Raw genomic sequence first — 21,018 nt, forward strand, 5'->3', positions numbered from 1 at the left:
GATGCTTCAGTTTCTGATTGGCCTATTCTAATCATCAAATGGGTTATGTTTCCTAGCTTAGAATCTTTTTGCAAAATATTTCGACAAACGCTTTGTCGTGTCTTCATGAGTTTTCTTACAACATCTGTTTGAAGTATGGTGAAAGGGCAGTCCCCCCTCAGTCTACCCCACTAAACTCACAGAAACCTCAAGACGCATGACAGGCTGGGAAGATAGAAGTGATGATTATGATGACGACAGGATTTTACTTAGTTCCCATGCCCCTCAAAATTAAATGCTGGCCTGGTCGTTATCGAGAGAAGTGATTGCTGCAGAAGGGAAATGACTTTATAAGTATTGTGTAGATATCAACTATGCAATACAATGTCAAACATATCTTATAGTGAGCTCAGAAGACATGCAACCTCAACTACTCGCTGACACCATGCACCATGTTTTCTAACGAGAGTAACGTGGAGTTGCGAGTTTATTAATGGCATCCCCATTACCCATCCGGAAAAAGTTTTACGTTGATTCTCACGCTCCTCTGCCTTGTTAGATTTTAAGCGAACAAAAATGGGTGATCTTGAGGAAGGTGAGATCTTGGAAAAAGAGGTCGATGACATTTCTGCCGTTTTTTGGCAGTCTGTGGCCCCTCGCGTCTCCACCAACAGACAAGACGAAGAGAACAACCGGGCTTGGCCTAACAAAAGGTCGTTTCTTGCGTTTGAATATAATCATGGAATTGGGACTGGCGGTCAAAAGACTGCTTCTCCTGTTCAGTATGATAACCGATTTGACGATATTGACTGGACTCAATTTGGCTACAACACCAGAGATTCGAGAGACAACTCAAGAGACTCAAGACATAATTCTAGAGACCCTCGAGATTCAAGAGACAGAGATCCAAAAGAAAACCCAAGAGACAAAAGTTTCTCCACAGGGTCTCGTTTCAATTCCCAAGACGAGAGATTCCCACCACATCATTATTTTGAAGCCAGGGACAGGGTAAGGCCTAGACGATACTCATCTGGCCCAAGAAACGATGTTGGATTCCATAGAATGAGACAGGAGTTTGCTTCAACTAGGAGTTTACCACAAAGAAGATATCATGCACCAGTCCCACAGTTTACTAATAGAAGAGACATTCCTTATCAACATAGATCACCAAGAAAAGGCCATTTAACAGAGCAAAATGAAAAATCTACTGAATATGCAAGAGGTTTCCTAGAAAACCCATCTTCACAAGCAAGTGGAAAAACTGTCGGTAGAACTAATTCCAAAACTCATTTGAGGAAGAGGCAATTAAGTGATGAGAAAATTACAAATGAAGTGTCACACTCAGCTGAAGCTGATGAATATGATTTAGATGACTATCAGTTGCTGTTAGAGCGACATCGTCTTATTCAGCAACAGCTTTCAGTGATTGGACAACAAGAAGAGTACTTAGAAGCACAAGCTTTTGGGTCTGCAAATTTTGAAGATGATGCAGACTTTGTGATTGTACCTGACCCAAACTGTATTGATGAATCTTCTGAGATGAATAATGAAAATGTTGAAAATCCAGATTCTTGCTTTACAGAAGGTGCAATCCAGATGTCACCTGAAAATATTCAAAACACCCCTGAAGCCCAAGAGAAAGAAGTGATAAATGATTCTGCAATCACTGAAAATCCCTCTATTGAATCAAAAGGAGATGTTGCATTTTTGAATCAGCCAAAAAATACTGACAACAATAATGTTGTAGGAAACAAAGAACAAACAGAACATATAGTATTTGTAGATAAAGAGTTAGGAGTAGACAAGGTGAGTGACCCACAGCCACAAAAGAAGAAGCGAAACCGTCAAAGGCGACAAAGAAGAAAAAAATTTAAAAGCAAAAATCCAAACCTTCAAGTAGTTGCAAAAGAAAGCAAACAGGTTGAAGCAACAAAAAACAAAGTAGATCACAGCAAATTACAAGACAAGTGAGTATATGCGACCTATACAACTTGTGGTGTTGCTATGTTTTGGTTCTGACTTATAAGCTAGTCTAGAACTGGTCTTAATTTGTTCTAATTTTCTAGTCATTCCACCTAGCAGTTTCCGAATCAATGTAAATCGAAATGAACATTATTTAGAAGACAGATGGAATTCATGTTCACTCTCCCACTCCTTTTGTTATATTTTCTATTGGCAAGCAGTGCTTATTGGGCAACCTTGATGCTTAGGTTTCTAATTGGTCTATTCTAATCATCAAATGGGTTGTGTTTCCTAGCTTAGAATCTTTTTTAATATTTTGGCATGTTGACTTTAAGTATTAATGCAATACTTTTTTTGAGCTCATGCAATTGATTTAATTCTTTTTCTATATTTTCGAGATCAGGTAACTAGGACCTAGCTTCCTTGCATATTAGAAATATCTTCAAAATAATAGCTATCATATCTCCATTCCATCGAAAATCCATTTTTATTGATTTTTCTTTAAGACTTTCATGCCAAAATTTTCTTTCCAGTATTGAACAAGACAATGGGTCAACAAGAAAGAAGAGAAAATTGGAAGAAAATGTAGATAATTACCAAGTAGTGCCCATGACTTTGGAGGATGAATATGGTAAACCCATTTGCTAAGTTGTCCCTTTTTGATCAGTTCTCCATACTTTCTAGTTCAATAGAATTTGAGCATTTCTAGATTATTTAAAGTTTAAATTTTTTAGATGTGAATTTTTTCTTACTTTCCTATTTTATTTTACCAACAGCTAAACAAATTTATAAATTTGAAAAATCACAAATTAACAACAAAGTGAATGATTTTTGAAACTTTGGATGCTGGTAATTTATGAAATGGGTATTTAGTATTAGATAAGGCTCTTTTACCTCAGTTATGTAAGTAAAGGATGATCCTGTTAAGAGGAAACGCACACTTTACTTTCAGGATATAAAACACCTGCTTGGCACTGTTGAATTTGTTGGCTTGAGAGTTACATAATAGACCCTCTTTGTGACAGGTCATGTGAATTGTCTTTCAAATTAATTATACTTGGGGCAAAATTTGATGGTTGTAAATATAACTTTTGGCAAAATTTAAAACTTTGTGAGTATACAGTTGCTCAAGCACAAATTTAAAGTGTAGCAGTTTATGATTAACAAGTTTAAGTTGACATGAAAAATTTTATATCTACCCACATCTAATGTGGTTTACTGGTAGGTTTCAGACATGCTCGTTGTAAAAATGCAACATTTTGAAAAGAAATATCTTCGGTTCAACAATTTATCAGCATTTATTTTTCTTATTGCAGAGATTGTTGACAGTTGGCTGGAAGATGCTGACGAGTTCAAATCAATACCTCCAGTAGAGGTTTTAATTTTATTTGCCGATTTTATGAATAAAAGATTGTTCACTTTCAACCACTGAAGGCTTCAAGTTTTGCCTTTTCTTCAAAACTTTTTTAGATACTAGAATAGTTCTTTTTATTATAGTTTTTTATCAAAATTATTTGCATACACAGGGTTTCATGAACCATTGCCCCCTTGTCCTTGCAAAATTTATCATTATTCTTTAATTCCCTTTTTTTGCCCTATTTCTTAGATTGCTTTGCCTCTCAACTCCTCTGCCCTGATGCTCTTGCAGCATCTCTGCCTATGCATGCTTTATATATCTCAGTTTCTATTTGTGTAAGAAGATGCAATTTACTTTAAATTCATCCGCTTTATAATATATTTTAACATTTTTGCTTTGTATCAGATTTTAAGTAATTCTCAACATTTAAAAGAAATCTGCTTTTAAAATCATTTTTCATCATTGAACAAAAATTTTTATCTTATATTGCCAAACACTTCCAAATAAATCTACGAAAACTAAAACTAAATTTTATTTTTTTAAGGCAAGTGAACCACAAATTGCTGAAGGTAAAACAAGTTTCTTCCATTTTCTACTTTTTATGCTTCATACTTCCATTTTTACTTCATACTTCATACTTCATACTTTCTACTTCCATTTTCATACTTCAGTGATATATATAATTATAAACCTTAAGTCTTGAACATTGTCCAGATGCAAGCAGTGAATCTGTTTTGAAAAATACATTCTTACAGGTTTGTTGAAATTGTGGCTCGTCATATTTTCCATGAGCCTGCAAACCCTACTGGTTGTTCTGTATTTATCACAAGAAAAACTACTAAACTACTAAAGAAACTATACTTTCAAGTATCATTAGCTCAAATTTTTGATCCAATTTCAGAAAGCCATAAACAACCGCAAGACAGTTTTACAGTCAATAAAAGTTTCTTATCAACAACTATAGAAAAGATAAAAAATTATACTATTTGAACTTACGTGCAGCCATCATATATCCTTCTTAGGATGAGTTCATGAATATCAGGTCAATTACCTGGATGGACTAAATTTGGTTACAAAATTGGCTACTCCAAGTTATCAATCATGCAGCCAAAACTTTCTCTTCATCCCCTTTACAATGTTGGTTTATTTTGTTAAAGGTGTTTAAAATACCAGTTATAGTCTTGTCTATAGTTTTACCTGTTGAAACTAAGCAGCATTGTCATGAAGGAATGGAGAAAAATTTTGTGAAACTGTGAAGACTATGTGTATGTGTTTCAACAGTTTTGACAAAGATTCTTGGTGTGATGCCAACTGCATACCTGACACACACACACACACACACAGAAAAGTTTAATTGTTAATAGAGTTTTAAAGAGAGTTTGGACATCATGAAAATTTATCTTTAGAATTTCTGGATTTGGATCACATAACTTGGAAAAGCATTATGAGCTACTCAAAATACCATGGTTGATTTTGCACTTTTCGTGGTGTTCTTTTAGGTTATTTGGTCAGAAAAAAATTTCTAAAGGTAGCCTATATTTAATGAGGTCACACTTGGGAACTCTTCCAAAACATAATTTGGTTTGGATATAATTCACATATCAAGCTTCTGCGTGAGATTGCACCAAAGCTTGTCAGCATTTATTTGCAATGATATTGTCTGTGATTAAAGCTTTTTTATTTTATTTCCTTTAAGAACCGCCAACGCTTGGAATTGATGTCAGTTCCGCTAACGAGGAAGCCAATCTTACATCAAGTGCACTCTCGATATCGCCTGCTAGGGAGGAAGACTTAACGAAGCATGATTCTCATGATGCAGATGATTCGTGCAATGATGATTTAGAGGAATTGGAAGATGTTGTTGCATTGAGGCAGCAGCTTCTTCAATCACTTGTAACAAAAAGGGCACAAAAGGCAAGAGCTGTCATCTCTGTGAGTATTTTTGCACAAGGGCCATTTTGATCAGGACGCCAGGAGCAGGTCTTGTGCTTTGCCTGTGGGTTTTTAATTTCCCTTAGCCTCTATTTTTGTGTCTTCTGTTCATATGATGTTTACATATTGTAGCTGGTATGCATCTTTGAATAAATTTTCAATGATGCTCTGAATTACTTTGCACAATATGCGATAGACTTGAAGAACAAACTGATTTAACTGAAGTTCTCTATCGTTGTTGCTAGATGCCCTCAAAAACTCTGTCTGGGAGCAAAAACAGGTTCGTTGCAAAACTGACTTTCTTACTATTGAAAAAAGCTCACAACAACCTCTCTTTATAAAAATTCTGTCTATCGTAGGAACAACAAGCTGCTGATTCGCCGATTGACGATTCAATGTCTCCATCGCAAGAAAAAGAACAAGAAAAGAGCCAAAGTAGAGTTTCATTGCATGCAAGCACAAAACCGAAGCCGCTTTCAGTTGCTGATAAAAGACCAAGAAATGACGGCCCACTACGAGAGAGTTTTATTGCACCCACGGTAACGGGCCAAGAAGGCTGTTTTGTTTGTGGATTTATCATAGTCAATATATACCCTTACTCCCTCTTGCCATTGCTCTTAACCCCTGAAAACCTACTTTAGGAAAAAATGAAAACAAGGCGGTTGGGGCTGGATATGGAATTTGAGTCAATTTTTTGTTTCATTGGCCTTGCTCACAGTGGTTAACCATGTGACCACTATCTAACCTTGGATTAACTGCCTGTGACGGGCAACAGTGACAAGTAAAGCTAAGGCTAAAGCTACTCTTTTGTCAAAATACGCAAGAAAATTTACTCGAAAGCCTTTCTTATCTTTTGTGAAATAACTCATCGTTCGAGCAACAAAGGGTTGGAAATTCCAATCTTTTTTATTTTGTTTGAAGTGAAGTATTTGATTTTTTAGGATTTTTATCTGTTGGAACAAATGTTTAGACAATTTTTTGTCGCTCGAAAATATCTGTAGTTACAATTACCATTATTTTCTGTGTTATAATATATTAAGATTTTAGTTTTTATGTACCGGTGTTTGCATTTGTGCCACTGCTGTTATTCTGTCTGTGCTATTTTTATTAGAATGTCATTTCGATCTTGCTAGATTCAAGAAAGCATTGTCATCCAAATCGGCCTCGATTCTGAGTCAGACGACGAGGACGATGACAGTACGACAGCTGTTCATCATCAAAATTCTGATGCGCCAAAAGAAAACCTCTTCGGGGGAGCTATCAGTGATTTTCTTAAAGAGGCAAGGCATGGCCTAACTGGGAAGACTGTAAGTTTTCAAATTGTTCTGGTTGTTAGTTTCCAAGTTATCATTTAAAGTTTCAGTAAGATATCGTCGATATTCATTGCAGTTCTCATATGACTGTTGAATTTGATATGCAATGTTTTAAGCCGTTATCTGTTGAGGCTGTTAGATTAAGTTTCAGGCTGTTAGATTTAGTTTGAGGCTGTTAAATTTAGTTTCAGGCTGTTAGATTAAGTTTCAGGCTGTTAGATTTAGTTTGAGGCTGTTAGATTAAGTTTCAGACTGTTAGATTAAGTTTCAGGCTGTTAGATTTAGTTTCAGGCTGTTAGATTTAGTTTCAGGCTGTTAGATTAAATTTCAGGCTGTTAGATTAAATTTCAGGCTGTTAGATTAAGTTTCAGGCTGTTAGATTTAATTTGAGCCTGTTAGATTTAGTTTCAGGCTGTTAGATTTAGTTTGAGGCTGTTAGATTAAGTTTCAGGCTGTTAGATTTAGTTTGAGGCTGTTAGATTAAGTTTCAGGCTGTTAGATTAAGTTTCAGGCTGTTAGATTAAGTTTCAGGCTGTTAGATTTAGTTTCAGGCTGTTAGATTTAGTTTGAGGTTGTTAGATTTAGTTTCAGGCTGTTAGATTAAATATCATGCTATTAGATTACGTTAAAGGATTTTTGTAGGTGTTCTATATATTAAGCCGATTTGTCATTTTTTCGCAGTGTTCAAATTCAAGTCCCTTGCCATCGGATGATACTCGGCCTGCCGCAAGCAAAGGTATATAATGGATTACTAGCAATTTTCTAAAGCTTAACAATTTTCAACCAATCTTTTTGTGGTACAAAATATAACTTTAATGTATTCTGATTAGCCTATTTTGATCCACAACTGGGTAAATATATGTCCTGGCTTAGAGTTTTCGATCTATGTTCTGACGTTTTAAACTCTGAAGAGTGTCAGACGAAAAGCTTTAGTTTATTAAATGTTTGCTTTTTTCAAAGCCATTTTCAAGTTTTGTACCACCAAAAGATTGTTTATGTATACTGTGTTTAATGGTAGACTATGAATTAATGTTTCCATATGTATGTATGCCGGCTCAGATGTGATTGTCATTCCTAGGTATCAAAGAGACTCCGTCTAATCTAAATACAGCAGTGGTAGAAAGACTGGGAAAATGCATTTCAGAAGCAGTTACAGGGATCAAGAAAAACAGGTGATCATTATTTTAATGTGATGTATTTATTTACGATGTATTGCCTTCTGTTTCTGGATTTGGCGTGCCCAAGAAAGAAAATCCTTTTTGCTTGTAAAGCTTCCAAGCTGTTATTAAAATCAATCGCTAGAATATTAAAACGGGAGATTGCGAGCAAGTCGTACTTTGTTTTTTAGTTTTGCCATGCCTCTTCTTAAGTAATTCTTTTCATATGGAAAGCTTAGCATTTCCTTGGCAACCAGTACCCTGCTTGTAGCCAAACGAATTTGTCACATTTTTATATGGATCAATCCATTTAAAAATGTCTCAAGTTGCTTGTGCCAGTTGATCACTTGGGTACATGGGTATTAAAGAATTGACCGACCAAAATAATTGCTTGATATGGTCGCAAAAATGAAATATGATTAATTTCTAATGGATAAATTCCTTAACTTCTACCTTTGGGTGATGTATTTTAATTCATCTTTTTGAATTGGAATGATAAGCCCTATGTGATATATTACATATAGCTGTTAGACCCACTCTAACGTTACGAGTAATCCATAAGGGGATCAGTTACATTAAATGATTCAAGGACCTTTGCAATTAGCGAGAGTTAATTTGATTATGGAAAGCTGACATATCACATCAAACTGACACCTAACACCACCTTTGTAATCTGCAGAGTTGCTGCTGCCAGGGACAATAATATGATCAAATTCCTTGCAAAGAAAATATCTACGCAAAAATCAAGAATTGAGCAACAGGAATTGAAATTAAAAAGACTCAGACAGTTACTTGCGACGGGCGAGAAAACGAAGAAAACGCTTGCAACTCAGTGTCTTGAATTCCAGGATCAGGTAAGTTCTTCTTGTTTTCAAATTTTTTGTTTGAGATCAAGCTAGGTTATGAGAGGGCTCAGTTAGAGCTTAGCCTAGATTGGGTTGGGTTGGGCAGGGTAAGGAGGGCGATCTGTTTAGGATGGTTCAGTGTATGGTAGCTTACGCCAGGTTTTTTCAGATTATATTGGGTTTAATTAGAATCAGAATTAAGGCTGCGGTTTTGCATTCGAATTTTTAATTTGTTTTGAAATTGAAAGTCGCTATAAGTTCACCATTGAATATCAACTAGCAACTGATGTTTATTTCAAAAAAGAGAGTTTTTCGTCTTAATATTGTGTGAAAAGATTGTGAGCAGCTTCCAAAATGCGCATATTAATAGTTTCTTTTCACCTTTTCCTTTCTAGGTTAAGTCGTTGAGGCAACGAATCAAAGTTCGGAGTGAAAACAACCTGGAGTTGGATGAAGAGGTTCAGAGAGCAAGAAATCTGGTAAGTAAAATCACTGCGAAGGAGCAGCTTGTGAATACTCCGAAGAGGCTCGGCTCTCCTGCTGCCTCCCCTTCAAAAAGAGACTCAATGATATTAAGAAGCCATCAAGACTCAAATTCAGCATTGGTTGATCAAATTTCTAAGACCATTGCTAAAATGAAGGTTATTATGGCAAGAAAAACAGAGTCTCTTCCCAAAGGTAGTGCAAAGCTGGTTCACGTCACGAGAAGGAGAAGCAAGGAATCAACGGAGGAGTCATCAGAGGTACGGATTTCTCAACATACATTTAAACTACACTCTGACAGTCGGCCATTATCGACCACGATAAAACCTTTAATTTTTTGATGTACTTTTTTATTTTCATTACTTGCTGTCTTTAAAATAATCCTGGTTGCCCATTTCAACAGGTCAGTCCCGAAAAAAATTGGAAAGCCAGGAAGGCCAATATACCAGTAGCTGCTAATACGAGTTTAGAGACATTTTCTGGAGGTAGAAGTTCTCTGAAAACCGAAAAAGAAAGGCTTCAGAGGCTGGAAAAAGAGTTGCAGAAGAAACTTGAAAGTATAAAAAAACTGAGTGCCATTAGGATGTCTAAAGGAAAGTCAGAGAAGGTTGCTATAGTTTCAAGCCCAACAAGGGATAGAATTGATGGAATTAAAAGCAGTCCAAAACCGTTAATTGATCTGCCAGGTAGTTCTTTGAATCATGCTCTATCAGGTAGTTCGTCTGATGTCCCGAAAACTGTACAGCACCCTGGTAACTCTCCAGTAACTGGGAAACTTGGCGTTGGCTCTGGACTCAACAACAACAACGCTGAGATGAAAAGTGAAAGAGCTCTGCAAAATGCTTCTACTTTGAGTGATGTCGAAGAACGGGGAGAGACTGGGAACGATCTTATAGAAAAGTCCAATGTTAGATTAAGCGTATTGTTTCAAGATGGAGAACAGTTGAAAAGGATCCAACAGGAACTGGTTAGTTTTCTGCTTATTGTTAATCTTACCACTGCTCACATTCATATTTCAGCAGCGTGATCGGCATTTAAGGTCACCACGGAACGTTAAGGTGTGACATATCTCTTTGTTGTCCGCATTTGCCGGATTTTATTTGCTTCACGGAGTCGATTGAGTTTCTGCATTATTTCTCATTTGTATTTATCAGATAACAGAGAATTACAATGCAGGAAAGACATGCTCTTCAATAATAACCTCCTAATTCATTTCATGTAAACATAGAATTTTCTTTATTGTATTTTAGCTTCAACGGGAGTTTATTCTTCCGAATTTCGAGTCGATTCCGAAGAAACCCAAAGCCTTGAGCACAACACAAAAGATGTCAGATCATTGCACAGGCGTGGAGTTGTCCGGCAGAGTGGGGCATTCAAATGAGCAAAGTGTAGACACTTCCGAATCAGAAGATGCTAGGCCTGCTTTGTGTTATATTCCTTATACTAGTCCATTGCTGAATTTCAGATCTTACAGGTAAGAACTCTTTCCTGCCGTCTTAGGTGCTATTAGTGTCACGTGTCTGTTTGAACCCAGGTCATTGTGTTTCAAATGTTTGTTAGAATTATTTTTCTTACTGCTTCATCTAAGATTTATCGTCTTTTTTAGGTACTACTATATTTTGTTTTTATTGAAACACACCTTTTTTCTGGACGGTAGAAAAAGCTCTTTGACTAATTTTTTGAGTGTATTGTTCCATCTTTTAGCGACTTCGTCTTTACCGTTTACACTATCTTGTTATAAAATTTGAAAATGGCTTTAAAAAAAGCAAACATTTGAGTATGCTTAAGATTTTGACACTCTTCAGTGTGTGAAACGTCAGAATATAGATCGAAAGCTCAACGCTATGGAAAATGGAAAAAGGCCAATCAGATACGTGAGCACACGACTGACGAAAATTTTGTGTCCTATATTTTAAAATGTTTTCATTTTTCAAAGCCATTTTTAAATTTTATAATCTATTTGCATACTCGGTTTTTTCTCTGCATCACGTGATAATGATTGGCAAATGCAAACTCTTCTCTTGCAGGCTGAGCCCCTGGTTCAGAATGAAGGAGAAAAAAGGCGTAGGCTCAAAAACATACTCACACAAGATTGAGCCGTTGAGAACTGTTTGTCCGTACGACTGGAGTGGCAAGTGTTTGGATAAAACATGCAATAAACAACACGCAAGCGAAGCTTTTAGCCTAACTGATGACGAACTCTTGCAGGATTTGATTCTCTATGAGCCGAGAATAGCAGACATAAGTGCGAAAGATTCTTTGAAACTTAAGCGAGAAAAAATAACTACGTTTGTGAAGAGACTTAGGGAAAAATACGGATCTAAAATGACAATAGACCATTTAATTGTACTGCTGATTCATGACATCAAAGAACTTAGAAAACAGGCGCAGAATATAAAAGGATCGCTACCTTATAATGTAAACCTAGTGAAAAGATCATTAAAGCGTCCAGTGCAGTCAGAAGATGACAATGAAAATGAAGTGAAGTATTCAAGTGAAACATTAATACTGGAGGAGAGGTCATGGAAAAAAGAGCTAAGTGGAGATAGGGGAGAAAGGTATATTGTCCTTTTGTACTGAGTTTGATTAAAACGTTGAAATGCAGGCTGATTTTTTGATTAACTTTGATCTCAAGATTTTCCATTGAGAAAATATGTCGAATTGATTTGAGATAAATTTTCTAAGAATCCTGGTCAGTAAATGATAAACAGGAACAAGGCGAAGCGAAGTCGAGCAATTCAATTCTCATAATCAATTCATTTACTTACCATTCGTGCTTACATAGTTCTTAAAAAACTAATTCAAACCAACTATAAACAAAAAATCTGATTTAATAAGAGGACGAAAATCTATTTATTGTACAGAGGCAACTGGCTCAATCCCAAGTCTTAATTTTCTAATGTGAATTAAATCTGATTTGAAAATCCGAAATTTAAAAGATTTGAAAATTGTACTTTATCTTAAAAGGTTTAAAGGCAATCTGTCTCGTTGTGGATTGGTTAACGGAACAATAGCTGGAACAACAGCCTAAACACGATTCCAGCGCTCCGCCTTTTTTTTACAATACGATAAATTAAAGGGGGACTGGAAACAATAAAAATCCCTATTTTCTTATAACCAATCAACGTCGTGACAGATTGCCTTTAAGGTGTGCAAGCAATTATTTTATCTTGCTAATAAATCACGATCGTCTCTCGTTTAGCCAAGAGTTGCGATATTTCGAAGAAGATTACGATATTCGGCGAACGCTGGAGGCTTTAGTAAATTCGAATCCGTCTGATGTTAAGTCGTGGATTTTACTTGCAAAGCACAGAACATCTAAAAAGTACATGACCTTATCTGAGCAAGGACAGACAGTAGAGAATGAAAACCACGCATTGAATATTTTATCAAAGGCCTTGGAAGCAAATCCTTACTGTGAGGTAGGCACGGCTTTTCGTTCATTTCCGTGAGCGTTTTGTTTATATGACCTGTGATTTATAGTATTCATGTATGCTTGTTTCTGATATTGCTTTCTGAGTATTGTGAAGAATTACAATTTCTACATGGAAACTTTTCTAAAAATTGTAGTAGTCTGTTGCATGGTCTGTAATAGTTTTTGTATTTGTTGCTACCTAGCATCAAAAGGTAGTTTTAGGACACTGAGAAGGTATGCTTAGCCAGGCCTGTCCTGGAACTTCCTTTCAATGTGACCACACCTCGTGATTCCTATGCCTGGAATTACAGAGAGCTGGCGACTCTCCTCACTCTGGTTGAAAGTTGGCCATTTCTGGGACGGCCTTTCAGCAATTCTGCCTTTGTTGCCTTTAACAGCTTTTCATAATTCCCTTTGATGCTTGTTTCTTTACCATACGTTTTTGGTACAAACATTGATTTATAAAAAGCTATGATTTTTAATTAGGCAGTCACCCAGTGAAAGAACTTATTAAACGTCTTCAGCTGCAAGAAACGTTTTCCAGTTACTTATTTCAGAATTATTTGATTTTAAATTGCTTGGTTTTTTCCAGGATCTATGGATGATATACCTGGATATATTCTCCAAGCGAAATAACGTTGTTGAGCTAAGGGAGATGTTCGTTCAAGCAGTGGACTATTGCCGCTCGTATGCAGTATGGTGGAAGTGTTTACAGCTGGAGAAGAGCTATGATGATAAGATCGAGATTTGTCTTGATATCCTTGGTTTCTTGTTGGAAATCGCTGACAATGGAGATACGTTTGAAGTGCGATCCCATCATCTGTTGGAGACAGTATTATACATCCTTAAATTAGAAACAGAGAGGCATGAGAAGCAATCAGCTCTCACTGTGATACAATCAGCCTTGGGCTTGGCAAATGGCTCACAGGATCTACCAATCAATGTACCCAAGATATCTAGAGATCTCTCCCCATCTGACCTCGTCCTTTTGTGGCTTTGTCATATTTCTCTGGTAGCTTTCAGCAAGCTTCCGCAAGCACTGTTTGACCCTTCTGACTGCGGACCGTCATGGATAGTGAGCAAGGCTGTGGGACTTTTCGACTGGAAGCCAGGCAATGTTAAAAATGATACACTTCTTCGAAGTCTGTTCAAAGGTGCGCGATGTAGATTTCTGGCTTAATTTTACTAGTGGCAACGTGAGGGCAGGGGGATTAAAGAAGTGTACATTTATGTCGTCAAAGATAAAGAAAGCAATTTGATTGTTTGTAAGCTTTACCCCCGATGATATGTCAACTGTCTTTAAGAAAATATTTTTTTGAAAATAAATTCTGTCTTTCGTTTCATTTGTAGTTTTTCAGTAAAATGTGTTGTTTAAAATTGAAACATGTGTGTTACGAAACTTCAACTTTTAACCAGGCTGTATGAGATCAAAGGCTTTAAACAAAGGTAGATTTAAACAAATAAGCCTCTGGTACCAGTGTTAAATTTTTTCCCTCGTCTTTGCTGTTTTCATATTGATTTGATTTAACTTAGAAAATACTAATTGTTCAGGCTTTGCCTTGTGTTTTAGATGCATCAAAAGCATTGGAAGAGCATCCTGAATTCAAGGAGTGCCAGGATCAACACATTATGCAATTGTATGCAAACAGCATCCAGCTGGAAATCACCTCGGGGCAACAGCAAAATGCTGTCGACATTGCTAACCAGCTTTCCAAACGCTTCGCACACCGGCCCTCATTTTCATTGATGTTGCTGGAAACACTGAGGAGGAACTCGGCAGTCCTACAGCAAGGCGTTGTTGCCGAGATAACCAACCTTGTGCTCCTTCGCAGCGAGGAGTGCATTTACAATTATGCCGCGTTTCTATTGGCTAAGGTTCCACTAGTTTTGTTATCACGTGATATCACCTTTGGTCTGTTTTTTTAATCTAGCAAGTTTTTTATCACTTCTCCATTCATTGGATTTGTATCTATCTTCATTTGGTTTTCCCTTGCATTATTCCCATTGACATTAGCCACACGTACGTCACATTCCCTATATCACTTGCAAAGGTATCATCAGTAATGTATATTCTAATCAACCCTAGCCTAGACGATAGTGTTGATTTGAATATAGGATTAGCTTGGACAATTTTGAATCTTATATGAGCTTTTAGTCTCATCGTTTCTCAAATCTACGTGCTTCAGATCCTGCGTTGTTTCATGATTTTGTGTTCTGTTGTGGCCAATGAAGCCGCAATTTAACTCGTGCTTGGTTCTTTAATTTGTTCTGATGCTGTTTTCTATCTTTAACAGGGAACAGAGCAAATAGCTGTTCAACTTTTAACAGATGCGATAGAACAGAAATTTGAACTTGATTCTCGAGGCAAAGAACAGAAGATCGAGAGCATTTCTGTTTCAGAATCAATCCGCTTGTACCGTCGACTGCTAGGAATTTCGAACGAACTTGTGACCAACTCAAAGGCGGTTATAAAGGATAAAAAGATAGCCAAAGAAAGCAGGGAATATGCCTATCTTTGGTTGAACTTCTGGTATGTAGTCTCTGTGATTGGAAAGTCATCTCGAGACCATTCATGATATTTTTATCTTCTCGTCCGTCTCGCTCTTTATTAAGCAGTTAGAAAAGAGCCGTTTGTACTTTCATACATCTTTACAGATAGATGGTTACAACGTAAATAAAAGTAATAATTGGTTTCCATTTTCTTAAGTTTGCTATTGGAATTGACCAAAACTGGAGCCGATTCCCCGTTGTACACCTCTGGAGCAGAGGAAGCTTTTGAGATTGCTGTCAATTCTTATACAACAAGAGAAAATCGTGAAATCTTGTGGCTGGAATATCTTCATTTCAAGCAAAGAGCATTTACTGGATCTTCCCTGAACGACGTTGCAATCAAGTCGCTCTTAGATTCAGGCAGACAGTGCCTCGCTTGCATCCCATCATCTAAGAGTATCCCATATCATCACAACCTGTTTTGGAATGATTATACTTTTCATAACAAGGTGAGTTCGGTTTCTGCTTTTGTTTTGTCAGGCAGCAACTTTTTTAGACGCTATAATAATAATTGGAAGATATATTGTATCTTGGTAGGTTTTTTTTAGAGAAAAACAAAGATTTCTCAAGTAGAAATGATTTAGAAGGATGATATCTTAGGTGCTGTAAAAAAACTGAACTACCTAAGGAGAAATCGTTTGTTTCTATTCTTCACGTCTTCAGATGGACTTGCAGCTAAAGGTACATCTTTGACAGTCTGTTTCCACAAAGTAGAGGTCTGAATTAAAATATACTTACCCGATACTATTCGCGTTCTTTTCCAATTGTTTTCAATTTTCAGGTTATTGCAATTTGCCTGCAGTACATTCGGGAACCAGATGAAATTAAATACTTAAAGGAAAATTTGAAGATGATGCCAACAAATGCGAAATTGGCTTTGCGGTGAATTTGAGATTTAATTTGTTGTTCTTTGACGTTTTGTATGCAATTTTTGTAAAGGCGCTGTGTCCCGTCCGTTAACCATTCAGAGTTAACGATAGGTTTCACAGCGCGATTATGATCAAGAAAACACTGAGAATTAGCCTTACGTGCTGATTGGATACGTTATAATAGGTCTATTGTGTAGTCCAACCAATGGGAAATTCAAATAGCCAGCAAAATGCGTCTGGATATAGTGCCTTCAATGTATCTGCTAGCCCCTGTTTTCGTTTTTTATTGACTTTCGTATTTTTGTCCCATACATTCTAACAAAAAATAGCTCTACTTGTTGAGAATTATCTTTTGCCAATTATGTCATCACCAGGACGTGTCAATGTGCCCTTGCAAGTGGGAGCAGCGAATTGGCGCGAACTGTGTATGGATTCATTCTCAAATCCTGTCCTCATTCATATTCAATGTGGAAGATGTAAGTTTTCTACATGTTAACTCCTACTGTTGTCATTGCCATCCAGAATGTATCTGATGGTATCAGCTTGGCATTTTCACAGTTCGGCTTTCAATCGACAGGCCATTATTTTCTACCTTTCCTTGCATCTTGCAAGCCTTTACAAGTCATCATAATCATCATCACCAATCACCAACTGCCGACATCACCGCCAATCATCAATAACCAACCGTTGGGGTCATCGCCAATCATCAATCACCAACTGTCAACGTCATAGCAATCATCAGTCACCAACCATCGACATCATCGCCAATCATCAATCACCAACCATTGACATCATCATCAATCACCAATCGTCAACGTCATCGCCAATCATCAATCACCAATCGTCAACGTCATCGCCAATCATCAGTCACCAACCATCGACATCATCGCCAATCATCAATCACCAACCATCGACATCATCATCAATCACCAATCGTCAACGTCATCGCCAATCATCAATCACCAATCGTCAACGTCATCGCCAATCATCAATCACCAATCATCAACGTCATCGCCAATCATCAATCACCAACCATCGACATCATCATCAATCACCAATTGTCAACGTCATCGCCAATCATCAATCACCAATTGTCAACGTCATCGCCAATCATCAATCACCAATTGTCAACGTCATCGCCAATCATCAATCACCAATCGTCAACGTCATCACCAATCATCAATCGTCAACGTCATCGCCAATCATCAATCACCAATTGTCAACGCCATCGCCAATCATCAATCACCAACCATCGACATCATCATCAATCACCAATTGTCAACGTCATCGCCAATCATCAATCACCAATTGTCAACGTCATCGCCAATCATCAATCACCAATTGTCAACGTCATCGCCAATCATCAATCGTCAACGTCATCGCCAATCATCAATCACCAATTGTCAACGTCATCGCCAATCATCAATCACCAATTGTCAACGCCATCGCCAATCATCAATCACCAACCATCGACATCATCATCAATCACCAATTGTCAACGTCATCGCCAATCATCAATCACCAATTGTCAACGTCATCGCCAATCATCAATCACCAATTGTCAACGTCATCGCCAATCATCAATCGTCAACGTCATCGCCAATCATCAATCACCAACCATCAACGTCATATTCCCTTATCATTATCGTCATTTTTATCAGTTATCATGGTCATCACAAAAAATGTTTTTTAAGTTAACTCAAACTTGCTAACAAGACATTACCTTGCAATTTTGTTAAGACAACTCCAACCAACGGATTTCATTCGTAAATTTAATGTTGGTGATATGAAAGAATTGAGAAAGCTTGCCCTAATTTTTTTGTTAGACTTGAGTTTTTATTCCTCATAAGGGCATTATCAGTTGAATTAAAGAGCAAGAAGATTAAAGAGGTGAGGTTGCAGAGAGAACATGTATCCCGTCCTTTCTTTGAAATACTTTATTTTTCATTTGCATCTTTTGAGATGCTGTTCTTGTCAATCAGTATTTTCTTCAATGATCTTTATTTTCTCAAACAATTTGGTGTGAAGAATAATATATGCTTTGGTCGAGAAAAGTGAGCTGTACGATTCCATATCCATCAATTCCTTCTCTGTCCCTGCTAAAGGGGGTAAAATACCTTAATTTTATTTGCCTTTTAATTCGAAATACGTCGTAGTAAGTTGATTGCAATTACAGTTTTTTAAATTCGAGTTCTGATCTTGATTTATGATCTTGAACCTACATACATTATTTTGTGTTTGAATGCAGTTAAAACTATGATTTCTTGTGTGTCTCCATGCTCTATTAAAACTCTGTGAATTGCCATGGGAACGAGTAGTAAACATGTCGAAGCAGAATGGTCCTAACGTGCCCTTTTCAATACGCTCTTGGATCAGATCAAGGTGGTATGTTTTATGGATATGTAGATTCCTTTTTAAATTTGCCTCACATTGATGTCTATATTCGTTAAATTTCTGTATTATTCGCATTTCGTGTTGGTACGCCCTGTAAAATAGTTAAAATTGTTTTTAGGCCCGTTGGTTATATGAAGAAGCAACTAAAATGCTGCCTTTCTCTGCAACCCTTTGGAAAGATGTCAGTTTTATCAGATAAGATTTGAACGTTTCTTCACACTGAAGACTGCAAGCAAAATGTAGAAATCGAAATTAGCAAATCATTTTCACCCCGGCTAAATCGCTATTTTGATGCTTATTTTTTTACTATTCATTCTATTTGACATTTTAATATTTTTATTGTGTTTGAATTTATATCTCTATTGGCAAAATGCGTCAATACTTGAATTGTAAACATAAGACGTAAAAGATGTTTTAAAGTTTGCTCGTCAAATTGTAAGGGAATTTCGTTGCCAGTTTACCAGGTTCAAATGATCTTATCCACGTGGTTTTACTGGTTTATACACAACACTCCTTTCATTTCAGTATTTATGTTAATACGTATATTGAATCCACTCCTTTTATGACTCAGTTAAAAAGCTTCTTTTGGAACGTCTTCCTCTTTGTTATTCGTTCTTTTCATCGTTTCTTTTCCGTTGAACTGATGTAAACACTATGCATGGCTGTTGGAATGTTCCTCTTAGGCAGTATGTTTTCTTTTTTAGTTTGTTCTTTTTGAAATCGCACATGGCCGGGACGCTAGGCAAATACAGACGAGGATACTGGAGATTGCTACAACCGCAACGCCTTCTGGGATTTTGGTCATGGATTACGTCAGATCATTACTCAGATAGCAGGAGCTGTCCGCTCTTTGATTGCAGATTATAAGTAGAAATGCATGCAGGCCCCAGGCCTAAGTAAATCACACAATCAATGAATGGAACTGGATGCCTTACATAAATACATGCTATCGCATGATTAAATTCTGCCTAACTCTCCATTTACAGGCCTTCTACTTCATTCTTTGACTTTAGCTCTTTCTCATGGATATTTTGTTCTATCTTTTAGGTTTTCTTTCTAACGACTATAGTCCGACATGTCATAACCAGTCTCCCACCACTCTGCTTTGTCAAAGCCAATCCATTTGTTAAAGGAGAAAAACAAACTTGTTTGAATCAGGTTTACATTATTCTATCTGAAAGGAAAATTGCCAACGGTCAATCTGTCCATGTATAAAATAACATGTTCGACTATTGTAATGGTTTTAGTGATACATGATATAGCCTGTTATATTTCGTTGTTAATAGTCGTCCAAAAATTTGAATGTCTCATGTAGTATTATCCTGGCAAAAGTGTCCACTGCCCGCTAGCTTCTAGGTAACAGTGCTTAATTCACAAGCATGCCGTGTTTATAGAACTCTTAGACGGTGAACCCTACAACTGGAGTAGGTTCATTACTTGGAAATACCTTTAAAGGAGTTGGAAATACCTTTGATGGCGAAGATACCACGCTTTGGCAAGCGTAGGACGCTGCTCAAGAAACAAGCAATAAAGAATTATAGAGAAAGTCGTTGGATCAAAGAACTTTTACAAACATTTATGCATTTGTACATAGCTTTGAATAATATTCCAAGATTTTGTATTGGTAGTTTTATCCATTTGGTTATACATTTCGCAAAACCATACTTCAGCACACACCGTTTTGAGCCCATATTAGAGTCAGATGCCCACTGAGTTTGGGTGTAGTTGTCTAAAATTGGTTCAGGGGTTGCTTTTTCATTTTGCAGACAAAAGCCCAATAATTATTTAATCATAATATTCTTAGCAACGTTTCCGTTTTAAATTTTGGATTAGCTGTAAAAATTAATTCTCAGTAACGTTCTGTGTTTAAATTTTGATCAAAATGTACAAATTACATGAGCTTGTAATGGGCATCGTTTTATGATCGTACTAAATTTACGTAGGCCTAGAATTTATATTTTTTGATATTGTTGTAAATATCTTAAAGATTGTTGAATTGTTATATGAATTGTCACTGAAATAAACGTCTCCTGTTTACGTCTTGCTCTGCCAGGGAATTTTTTTTGCTGCAGTTTAATTGACGAGGGCGGTCTATTTTTCACTTAGGAAATTTATGTTCATGTAATTTGTCAATGATGGACGATAGCATTTCTATGAACTTCACCGCTAAAATATGGGATATTTTTCTAGTTTCAGAAGTTTAGCTAAATCAACTATCTTTTTTTTCGCAACTTGGATAAATTTTAAAATCTGGGTAGCAACTAAGAACTGTTCTGTTCTATACACCAAGCGTGTACAGTTCTGCCTATACGGTATCGAGCACTTTATGACCGACCGGCAAAAAGTAATTTTCATTCTCTATCTTAATTCCTTTATTTTCTGATAGTTTGAAAAGAATGTTAACTGTGATTCGATTGCACGAACAAATAAGCAGAATATTTACAACATGGACAGGAGAAATTAATTCGAGTTTTCCGACTTGTTGATATAGGGAACCCTGTTAATTGAACATCGATTTTACTTTTAAGATGAATGGCTTTATTAGTCTGGGTACAGCTTTATCGCCCTCGACTAGTGCTCTTCGTCTAGACACAGTGATTGGTAGGGGAACAAAGTTGCCAAGTTGTGGAAAATAATATATGTAAGATTTCATGAGCGCAACTAGTGAGCAATGGAACTGGGGTCCAGGGTTGGGGCCAGAAGAATTCCGAATTTCAGTAGATCTGGAGTGCTCAAATGGCTTAAAACTAGACTATTCAGAA

General features: G+C 36.8%; 1 protein-coding gene across 1 annotated transcript; it reads left to right on the plus strand.

The window, feature by feature from the left end:
• Positions 1-248: 248 nt before the first annotated feature.
• Positions 249-20,280, plus strand: LOC135682056 (uncharacterized). Its single transcript, XM_065196775.2, has 24 exons — positions 249-1,946; positions 2,475-2,572; positions 3,258-3,316; positions 3,843-3,867; positions 4,995-5,230; positions 5,590-5,769; positions 6,364-6,537; positions 7,225-7,279; positions 7,622-7,715; positions 8,380-8,554; positions 8,941-9,288; positions 9,432-9,995; positions 10,279-10,502; positions 11,056-11,586; positions 12,231-12,450; positions 13,036-13,597; positions 14,014-14,318; positions 14,738-14,973; positions 15,151-15,442; positions 15,775-15,875; positions 16,237-16,338; positions 17,713-17,752; positions 18,375-18,437; positions 18,961-20,280. The coding sequence occupies exons 1-24, from the start codon at positions 556-558 to the stop codon at positions 19,087-19,089; spliced, it is 6,204 nt and encodes a 2,067-aa protein (XP_065052847.2). The 5' UTR covers positions 249-555; the 3' UTR covers positions 19,090-20,280.
• Positions 20,281-21,018: the final 738 nt, after the last annotated feature.

This window comes from Rhopilema esculentum, chromosome 17, assembly GCF_057945365.1.
Source record: "Rhopilema esculentum isolate cy_ngs chromosome 17, ASM5794536v1, whole genome shotgun sequence".
Taxonomy (NCBI): domain Eukaryota; kingdom Metazoa; phylum Cnidaria; class Scyphozoa; order Rhizostomeae; family Rhizostomatidae; genus Rhopilema; species Rhopilema esculentum.